General features: G+C 34.7%; 1 protein-coding gene across 2 annotated transcripts; it reads right to left on the bottom strand.

Annotated features, from left to right (window-relative positions):
* Nucleotides 1-239: 239 nt before the first annotated feature.
* LOC135583421 (probable bifunctional riboflavin biosynthesis protein RIBA 1, chloroplastic) lies at nt 240-5934 on the bottom strand. Of its 2 annotated transcripts, none has more exons than XM_065159653.1 (8): nt 5818-5934; nt 5561-5672; nt 4633-4999; nt 4302-4523; nt 3365-3687; nt 2109-2238; nt 1587-1883; nt 240-750 (listed from the first exon to the last, which is right to left on the bottom strand). In XM_065159653.1, exons 2-8 carry the CDS (start codon nt 5611-5613, stop codon nt 502-504), a joined length of 1641 nt encoding a protein of 546 aa, XP_065015725.1. In that variant the 5' UTR covers nt 5614-5672; nt 5818-5934; the 3' UTR covers nt 240-501. The 2 variants fall into 2 exon arrangements, with proteins under 2 accessions (XP_065015725.1, XP_065015726.1); XM_065159654.1 differs by having other exon boundaries at nt 5775-5908.
* Between the last annotated feature and the right edge of the window lie 5220 nt (nt 5935-11154).

The following is an 11154-nucleotide window of genomic DNA, read 5'->3' as shown; positions in this document are numbered from 1 at the left end:
AATCCAAGGGAGAAATTTCTGTTGCACCGTTGCAAATGTCACAAGACATACTTTATCGTAGTAATAATACAAATGTCATATATGCACACCTCTCAATCATTAAAAACTACATTTTTACGCACTCGTAGACCAATTGCTAGCTTTGACAAGGACTAATTTATATTTACAAAATAAGACAATACTGATTGATTAGACAATCCGTCGCAACCAAAAGTCTTCGTGTAAGAACCCATATGATATTACGATACTTGGTATACCAAAAATGTTCTACAAAGGATGATTACATTTTGCAAGGGCATATACATGATTCGAGCTATCATATGAGATATTATGATACTTGGTACACCAAAAATGTTTTACAAAGGATGATTACATCCCAAACGATGAATCCGTAGCATACTAATACCGGAAAACAATATGTTATGAATAACAATCAATGACAAAATGCTCTAACATATTGCTAAACATAATATGGCAAAAAATAATAAGGAACACAAAACGCTATGTTATATCAATCTCGTTTGTTCGTTTACTTTCGACGAAATTACTGAGCTGACCATTGAATTCATATCCATATATGTGCCCCATCTTCTCTCTTTTGGTCTCCAAATATCTTTTGTTCTCTTTAGTAATTGGAGTTAGCAAGGGAACCCTCCCAGAGATGCTGAATCCATAGCCACTGAGCCCACCATACTTGGCAGGATTGTTTGTCATCAGTATCATTGTTCGAACACCTAGGTCTCGTAATATCTGTAGAAAGGAATGAATTTTTGGAAAGCACTAGTCGAAAGCCATAGAACAAGAGATCAATAGATAGTAAGTCCGCATGGAAATCAATGTGAGAGCTCGACAATAGATCGTCGTCAACATAATCAGGTCTCAGGGAAACATCCATTTCAAATGTATATGTTTCTACCACAAAACTGCTATAGAGATTTACAGAACAACTAGAAAGAATTAACACAAAACATTAGGTTTTAGTCATACAGCTAAAACTGACATCATTGTATAGGTAAAAGATAAGGAATGCCGGAGGGCACTGGATATTAGTAAGCAAATCAGGTGCATGCAATACTTCAGAAAAGAAAAAAAAAAAAAGGCAAAAGACATAGTTGACACTAAAAGTTCAAAGGGACTCATAAATTCAAGCAACAAAGACACATCTTTTTTAGTGTAAGAAAATATAAATGCAAGGAATCCTCATGCCGGCCATGCTGTGACGAGACAGATACAGCACTATTATGGTATGAGAGCATCCAACGGAGATGTGCTGGCTGGCACATTGCCCATGCAAATCAGTAGAACTCCTCCATGCTGATTAGCACCACCATATATGTGGCAAAGTGAAAAAAATGAAAGCTTTTTTCATTGAACATAAAAATTCAATTTCAAATTTATAAATTAAAAATACTGATGAGATAGTGAAATTTCTCGGCATAGAGATATGAAACTATAACAATCAAGAGGTCGAATAAATTTCAAAAGTGTGGAACAAGTCCTTGTGTGGTAACTTAGTAATCTAGAGGGCATAATATGAAACTACTACGTTTTCACGATAAAAAAGCTTAGCCTATTTTCTGTCTTACCAGTGCACCAATGCCATATTCCCGTGAATCTACAGGCAAATGTAACTCCTCATTGGCTTCCACAGTGTCACGCCCATCATCCTGCAAGTTGTATGCACGAAGCTTGTGACCAAGGCCAATGCCCCTTCCTTCATGCCCACGAAGGTATACCAGCACACCTCTGCCAGCTTTTTCAATCATTGCCATGGCCAGTTCAAGCTGATTGCCACAGTCACATCTAGCTGATCCAAATATGTCACCAGTAAGACACTCAGAATGCACCCTTACAAGGATATCTTGGCCATCTCCAATATCTCCCTGTTTAAATTGAAAATCTAGTGCTTACATGTCAATTAATATAGGAAATATTAGTAAGTTTGCACAAGCAGCTAAACATGAGCACTATAATGATAAGAGGATGACAGTTCAGTGTTATTTGGACTTAAAGGTTCAGCTCCGAATGTATTCCATTCTGATGTTCCACAAAGCAGCAATAAGAACAAATATAACTGGTGCTAAGATTATATTATTAAGGATGCTTACTTTCACCATAGCAATATGCTCCATTCCATCAAGCAGAGATCGATAGCAATAGGCCTGAACAGAGCCCCACTTCAAGGGTAAACGTGCAACAGAAGCACGTTCGACCAACTTGTCTCTTTTCCTCCTATATCTGTCATATTATCCCATATGGTCAGAACACTAAAATTTATCACAGGTTTTAATTAAAAGAAAAAAAAGATGACAAACTGAAAAAGGGGTGTTGAAGCACCTACATTCATGGCACATAGATCATCAACAGTTAATATGAATCCAGCATGACAACGTATGTCCAATTATTGTTCCTAATACTCCACTCGGTATAAGTCAAAAAAGAGTTTTATTGACTAAAGTATACAATATTTTTCAGTTATAAAGATGGAGGGTTCCAACATCAAATGAAATATATCTGTAGGAGTTATGATCATTCTTGAGTAATCAAGAATGAGATTCCAACTTCTAATGTTAATCCATTTCACCTCCAACATTAAGGCAACCTCTTCTACCTATAGATACTTTTAGATAAGTTTCTTTTACAGTGGATACCTGAATTCCAAGTATGGCTCGTAATAATCTATCCTCTGGAGCATACGACGATTCCTTTGCTATATGAGGCATTAATTTACCTGCTAAAATATCAGTTGTTTCTACCCGAGATCCCAGCCTCACAACTCCATTGATGTGTGTCATTCCAAACAGCACTAGAACATGACACACATCAAAAGCAGCTGTTTACTCAGCAAATGACCTAGCATTTACTAAGATGGAACGGCAGAATATATATTATTTAGTGAATAAACAGCAAGACAGGGCAAGAAGCATTTTAGTCTTCAATATAATCCATTAATATGCAATTAAAAAAAACAGCTGATGCTAGAGATATTATTTAACAGAAGAATTTCCAATAAATGCTCAAAGCTGTTTTCTGATACTTCTTATGGAAAGTATTCCTAACTAAAAATACTTTGAAATTTTAGATTAAAGAAAACATCAGCTAGAGACATGTAAAGATCATACATGTTTATGCTGCTCAATGGACAACTACTTTGGTAACCAGGGTTTGCTTCCATGCACGTTAGGCCATGATAGCTCATAATAGGCAGCATGGATCAGTAACATTTTGCCTGCACGGTGTCTGTTCATTACCAACATGGACCTAAGATGCAATGCATTAATCTTTATTATTGCTATGTTCCAGCAAAGTTCAACGCCAATGGTGATAATGATGACATCTTGCAAGTGACAAAAAGATAGCGTACCTAATCAAATCTGCAATTGAGATTATCTTTAAATTCTCTTTCTTTGCAAATTCATGTAGCTTTGGTAACCGAGCCATGGAACCATCTTCATCAACGATCTCACACAGAACTCCAACAGGGGGTAACTCAGCCAGCATAGCCAGATCAACTGATGCTTCTGTATGCCCAGCTCTTCTTAGGACACCACCCTCCCTGTATTTCAATGGAAAAATATGGCCAGGACGATTAAAGTCTTCAGGATTTGAATCAGCTGATGCAAGCATCTTAACCGTCTTTGCCCTATCTCTAGCAGAGACACCAGTGGTTGTACCTTCTTTAGCATCCTAAAAATAACAAGTTCCACCAGAATGTAAAATTGTAACAAACCGAAGCATGATAATGAATAATTGGAACTTATAACTCAAGAATCAATTATTATAAGTAAATCACAAGTAGTTGTCTGCAGGCATTAGCATCTTTAAAGGTGAATATAACCTACTCAACAACCCCAGATTAAGAAACTTAAATCAGACACTTTTACCTACACAACCCAAGTTAATGGAGATCGTACAACCAATTGCTTGACAGAGTAGAAAAATACACCTCGGAATCATTAAATAAAACTAGAAGACAACTAGACAGATGCATTGATTATGCAACCAGAGAGTTAAAAGAGAGAGATAATAGAATAGTTGAAACTTCAAAAGCCATGAAATGTGTTTCCCAAGATGTAAAAGGAGAGGAAGATCTGACTCCTTAAATTGAATATAAAAGTCAGAGGCAGTCTATAATCATTCCTGTCATCAGTTCTAAAAGGATACTAACATTGAAGGTAATGATTATCCAAAAGGATGTCACTGTAGCAGGCTTAAGTGAATAATTAGTTTCTATGAGTACCTGCATTTCATCCTTATTAATGAAAAGCACCATCAACCATCAAATGAAAAAAATAACATACCACAGAGACAGTGAATGCAGTGCACAACTTCTCCTCATTTTCTTTATTTGAAACCATAAGAGGAAGCTCTAATCTCTCAAGGTCTTCTGTTTTCATGCTCACACATACAATTCCAGTCCCATGCTTGACTATAAAAGCCATGGCCTCTGGTGTTACCAAAGGTGCAGCCATTATAAGATCTCCTTCATTTTCTCTGCTTTCATCATCGACAACAATCACAAACTGCAAAAAGAAACAAACATAAGCCATAAATCATAAGGAGAACAAATAGCTGGAGCCAAATTGAAAGAAAACAATATATTTGATCAACAATATGATCATAAAGACAAACCTTGCCTTGACGGATGTCCTCGATGGCCTCTGAAATAGGGGAGAACCCTTCAGTAGGACAATCTAAATCAAGTTCACCATTTCCAATTGAAAATTCATCAACAGCTGGAGTCATATCGGAAGCAATTGTTCCATGGGCAACTGCATCTCCTCGAAGCATGGCATTAACAGTTAAACAACCCTGTTCAATAATGGTACTTTGTCCTGGCAGCATGTTGCCCTCACTAGATCTTTGTACAGCTGCATTTAAAGCAAAGCATGCAGCTTTCCTGAAACCATTTGAAGTCCTTTGATTTACTGCAAATTCACTATAGTAAAACCCTCTAAACTCTTTGAAAGAGCTGGATCCTCTTGAAATACAATGCACCCTGTTTATGGTGAGGACAAGAAAATAATGAATCAGCGAACCACTGGGGACAATTTCTCACAGTTTTGCTTCATGAGTTCTATCAAAAAAGTTTTGAGTCCATGCATGCATTTAAAAAAAGAAAAGAATAACAAGATAAGAATTCAAATGACCCTTTGTTTTCCGGTACCAATGGGCTTAACTGATTTGGCACTTGACTGTATATGCTACAAGCTACAAGCTACCTTATTTTTGCCATTTTCTCATGCTTGTTCCGCTGTTTGTTTGTATCAACGGAAATTGGCCTCAACAATGCAAGATGTACGCCTTAAAACTTCACAATGCAAGAATATCTTGGATGACATAATAAATTAAGCTTCTAATAGGTCACAAAAATACAGAAATCATTACGCATAACTAAATATAGTCACCAAATTTCATACACAACCCTCCACAAGTTCAAAAAAGGATATTAACATGGGATTTCTTGCTAATTCACAAGATTCTGGAATTAAATGCAATAATAAACATAAAAAAGAGAAAATGTGAGAGGGAGACGGAGAGAGACGGGAGCAGATCTTACCGTGGACGAAAGAAGACAAGGAAAGAAGAAGAAGAAGAAGCGACAGAAGCCATTCCCGAGCGTCACCTCGTTTGACCAGCGGCTCCCTAAAGCGTTTGTCCCGTTCCTCCTCCTGCAAAACCAAATCTAAACGTTCAGCTCCACAATCCGTTCAATATCTTTCAAACATCCATCAAACCTCAGAACCAAAACCGCCAAAAATCAAAGACCTAACCATCTTGGACGCTTCCAAATACATCAATCACAAGAATCCCTACCAAGTACACCTCGCCTCTCTGGCTCAATCGCAGAACCGGCGGCGAGGCGGTGGCGATCGAGAACCCACGGCTCGTAAGAGAGGGCGGCAACTTTCACGGGGTTCGAAAATGGCAAGAGTTCATAACCTATATATATAGTCCGTCCATACGGCCCACGCGTTCCCTCTACCTAATATATTATTACCTATCACAGCTCATAGAGGTTGCATCAGTGGGCCCCGCGAACCTTTCCTGGCTTAACAACACGGTGAGTTCGACCACGTTTGTGAGGGTCACCTTATCTGATGGTGGGCCCGACCCATAAGACCCATATTGCGGCAACGTATATGATATGTCCGATGCGGTAGCAATCCACCACAGTGTGATTCGGATCATGATCTTTTGCAGTTATCGCCGGATCATGATCTGCACTAAAATAAAAGGTTCCAATTTCCACGCGATAGGTTTTTTTATTTCTTAAATAAATAATTAAGTTTTCAAAATAATAATAATAATAACTGTCAAGCCATAAAGAATATGTAAAAAATAATTATAAATTACATATGAGAAAGGCAAAAAAAAATTTATTTTTAAGTCAGAAATGCATTCTAGAAGTCTTCTACTACCAGAATATCTGCTAATAATGATAGAATGAATTCATAGAAATATTTTTTTTTATTTTTTGAATTCATAAAAAACATAACCAAAAGATAGAAATCTTCTGTGGGCAATTAAAATAAAAGAATAAAAAAATAAAGCTTAGTTATGAGTGCAGATTGCAGTGGCTGGTGAACAATCTGCCCACACCATAGTGTTCCTGAATCTGGTCAGATCCTGACGAAAACAACAATATTATATTCATACAACTCTCTTATTCATCATGTCTTTGACAAGAATGAATGCTAATGACCCTTAATTTGGTTATTGCCATGGTGATAATGAGTCACATGGTCTTCCCTAGTTGGTGATTTTGAGATAGCATATGGGAAAATATTGGTCCAACCACACTTGGTTGGTCACACTGCATGCACAATGTTGTCGATTTTAACTTGGTCTTTTTCTTTTCTGTTTTTGACTCCTGATGCTTATTTTACTTTATATTCCTGCCTAGCATGTCTCTGTACACTCTCTCATGCACTGTGCAGTGAATTGTCTGCTGCAAATTAATGAAGAAAATCAAAGTAATAATGAAGAAAGTGGAGTTCTTACTGCAAGAAGTTTTTGTGTGTCATGAAAAATTGGTGTGGACTGTGTTCTTAAGTGCCAAAAGTTTCTAGGCTACAGAAGAACCTTATAGTTCGAGGAAAGTAATATCTTTTCCAAGGAAATTGTGCGTGTAAGAAGACATAGCTAGATGGAACTTTTCTTCCGGTTCAAGAGAGATAAGAAAGTAATATCTTTTTTTATCTTCCAGTCTATTACTCGGAACACCATTTGACATCCCCACCTTTCCTTTCTTTCCTCTCCGTTCTACTTTGCCTGGCTCTTCCTATTGTGCAGGAGTCCACTAGCTAGGTAGGGTGGTCCCATGGGGTCCATCAATAGGTGAGCAGAAAAGAGCCATGGCTTTGGACCTTGGGAGAAAGCTTTTGTACGTGGCTCCAAAGCTCGACTGTGAATGATCGCTTGTGGGTGACCGGTACATGTGAGCTTTGGTCCCGTTGGTTGCCCACCTAGGAAACGTATGGACATGAAATGAGTGTGCATTACTTTCCTCTCGATTCTTCTCTTTCATGAACACATTTCTTTTAGATTAGTTGTAGGATCTCCTGAATCGATGAATGAATTCACGGTAGTATTTAGATGAACTTCCATAATGATCATTGATCGATGAGAATTTTGTCGTGTTCAATGTCAAGCTTCAGTAATGGAAATAAACATCAAGTGTTTTATACTATTATACTAAGAACTGAGCATATAAGATTTAAGTTTAAAGCTACCAAGAGAACAATCGATGATCCTTTGTCATGACTACAAGTGCTTATGCAACACTCTTCATCTTCATGAACTCAGTCATGTGGTTAGCCTTGTGACACTCGAGATTTAGTTCTAGATCAGACGTGTGAGGTCAATCAAGTTTGTTTACAGGATTATAATGGATCTATCATCATCGACAATGATGCAAACTTCAATATTTTGGAACGATGATTCAGATTTATCAAGATAATAGGTAAATTATCTGGTGTTGATGAATTCACTTTAAGGGCATGGGGAAATTGTGAACTGGTGTGGGTCTGCTACAATATAGGAACTGCTGTATGGTAGCAGCAGTGATGAACAGATTTAGAGATGCTGTAGAGAAAGAACATTTTGAGGGACAAACACTGTGGGTGGGTCGGGGATCAACTAGTAGATTCTAATCACGTCTCACTTGGCCAATGGAAAGCTTTAGAAGAATAGGTACCCCGTATGAGACAGAGTCTGCTCCACTGGAAGTAGATCATGGAGATGCATGCGAGTGTCGAGGCACAGATGCAAACACCTTGAGATGCTGCACCTGTGGTTGCAGTTCTTGGGTTTTGATGACCACCATAAAATATTTAAATAAGTGGTATAACTATATAATTAAATGAAGCGCATGCTATGCATGAATTATAATATAACATCGTATGATATTATATGCTGGAAACTGAGCACAATGACTCATGCATAGTGTGGCCTTTAATTAGACTCCACCTATCTGATCTTGGAAGTCAACATGAATATTTTAGTGGTCACCCTTGATACAGACACTTCACAAGATGATCCTGTCATCCAATTCCTCTCACTTCTACTTCTTCTGAAGTACAACATGTGAAATAAGTATGAGATAGAACATGTAGGAAAGCTTGCTCTAGTGATTCAACTCTCTTCAACACAATATTTGCAGAAAGAGACACGGGAAATCTCAGTCACATGCTATGATAAACTTCTTTGGCTTGGAAAAAAAGAGAAGACATGAGCATTTAATTAGAACTTGTACTGAGGGTTGAAGCAAGCTTCTGAAATGGCTGCAATGGTTCTGATCTGATAGCTGTGCTTGTCATTAATTATTAATGTTCCTAATTAAACATCACTAAGGTAAGGAAACATAAAGATTTGATCTACTTGATCCTTCTCTAGATGTGACCAGGGCAGGTTTCTTATGTTAATTAAATGTGCATGGATCAATCCATGTCTTTTTTTTTCTTAATTTGAAGACATAACTTCTTAAACGTGGAATTAGCTATTAATATTTAAAAATATTAAAGTATTATTTTTTGAAAGATTTAAATTTTTATTTTTTTTTATTTTGTTAAATAAATAAATAAGATAAAATTCTAAAGATAAAGACCTTTTAGTTTAAATTATTATTCTACACCTAATGATATCTATATTTATAAATTTATCTAAATCTAAGTGTTTAGACTATAAGGCTCAAAGTGAAATAGTAGTTCAACAACATTTTTTTTAGAAGTTTAAACTAATTTTTTTTTACTTTTGTTTTAGTTTCTTCCTTTCTTATTTAGTTTCATATGGTAATACCTTGTTATTATAATTTGAGAAAGGATTGTATTTACATGTGATCTTTCTCTGATATCAAAATTACACAAGTGATAATCTGTATTTCAAGATCACTTTAATAAGAAAGATAATCTTGTTCTATTGGAGATTACAATAGTTGAGTTGGTAAATTTGGTACTGAAACTTTTTAATAAGTCTAACTTCAATATTTGAAAGACTTATTTAAAGTCTTATCTCATAGGGGAAGATATATGTGATGTAGTTGATGACAATACAATAGATGCTATAGATAGAGACATCATAAAGAAATAGAGGATATTAAATACAAAAACTGAATTTATATTAAAGAGATATATTTCTCATAATCTCTTTAAACACTGGTTGCAAATCAGGCTTAGAGATTTGAATCATTCTTGATGCCTTGATCAATAAAAAGAATATAGTTCAGTTTGATTTTTTTAGTTATTTTTTAATATTAAAAATTTATATTATTTAGTTATTTTTTAGTCTAAGGTGATCTATCAAAATTTTAGTTATTTTTTAATATTAAAAATTTATATTTAGATATATCATTCTTAAATCTAGATATACTTAATGAAATATTATATTATTCATAGTCTTCAAAAAAATATCTTACAATTATTCAAGGATGAGTTCAATAACCACCCTTAATAAAGTTGAAATATTTTTTTGCTTCTCAGAGATGCTTAGATCATCAAGGGAGTTTTTGTTTCAAATGAGAGATGGAGATAACCTTTTTATAAATAAAAAATATAATAATAAATATAATAAAAAATAAATATATTAACAGCAAGCTAGAGTCTTCTTCGAACAATGATATAAATCGAAAGAAAAATTAAAGGTTATAGACGTGACAAGTTAGGTCACATCAAGAAAAATTATCATATTAAGATCAAAGAAGAAAATATTATAAATAAAAAAGATTATTCCAATGTTACATATAAAAATTGGGATAAATATTTTAAAACTAAAACTACCAAGGCTATGACATCTATCAATTTTAAGCATGATAAGTTAGTTGATTCAGGATGTTATCATCATCTCATTAGTGATGATATCAAATTTATCAATTTTTGATAATATGAAGATAATAATATAATTATCATGCTACTAATACACACTATTCACCAAGTGGAGAAGAAAGACATCATCATAATATTAAAAATAATAATCCTATTACATTGAAGAGTGTATATTATATTCTAAATATGAAGAAAAATCTTTATAGTTAATGCTAGAGATTATGTTCTTTTTAATCCTAACGAGGTTAAGTTTCTTTACAATATTAAAGAATTAAATACAGATATAGTATATACTAGTAAAATTGTTAAAGATTTATATATATAATTAGCATCTAACCCTTATATTGATAGGATGAGTATAAATGATTATACATCAATCTAGTAGATTTGATCCTATAATTTTTTTTTAAATTAAAGATCATAATATGAAAAAGTCTAATTAATAGACTTTTCAATCTTACTAACTTTTGGTAGTAATAAAGGTTGTGAAGGTTATCAATATAGCAAAGCATATAAACAATCTTTTAACATATCACTTTCAAGGTGTAAGTTTTTCTCATAGCTTATTCATCATGCTCTAATGGGCTATGCTCAAACTCTATCTTATTGTTCTTGTTATATATATATCTCTTTATTGATGATTTACAAGATTTACTTGGGTCTACTTTATAAATTAAAAATCAAAAGTTTTTTTAAAACTTCAAAGGTTCCGGTTAACAGTTGAAAGTGTTCTTAAAAAAAAAATTAAAAAATTACACATTGATAATGGTAGGAAGTTCACTTCTAATATGTACTTTTCCTTTTGCGAGGAGCATGACATCAAAATGAAACT

The sequence above is a fragment of the Musa acuminata genome, chromosome BXJ3-7 (genome assembly GCF_036884655.1).
Source record: "Musa acuminata AAA Group cultivar baxijiao chromosome BXJ3-7, Cavendish_Baxijiao_AAA, whole genome shotgun sequence".
Classification (NCBI taxonomy): domain Eukaryota; kingdom Viridiplantae; phylum Streptophyta; class Magnoliopsida; order Zingiberales; family Musaceae; genus Musa; species Musa acuminata.
Note: the sequence above shows the minus strand (reverse complement) of the source record. Positions and strands in the feature narration are given on the sequence as shown.

What these genes read in the sequence shown, in the direction of transcription:
- LOC135583421 (XM_065159653.1), bottom strand. Translation starts at nt 5,613, where the DNA reads ATGGCTTCTGTCGCTTCTTCTTCTTCTTCTTTCCTTGTCTTCTTTCGT. An exon ending in CTTGTCTTCTTTCGTCCACG is followed by an intron (nt 5,000 to 5,560) that starts GTAAGATCTGCT and finishes CACCATAAACAG; the next exon opens with GGTGCATTGTATTTCAAGAG. An exon ending in CTGCATTCACTGTCTCTGTG is followed by an intron (nt 3,688 to 4,301) that starts GTATGTTATTTT and finishes TGTTATTTTTAG; the next exon opens with GATGCTAAAGAAGGTACAAC.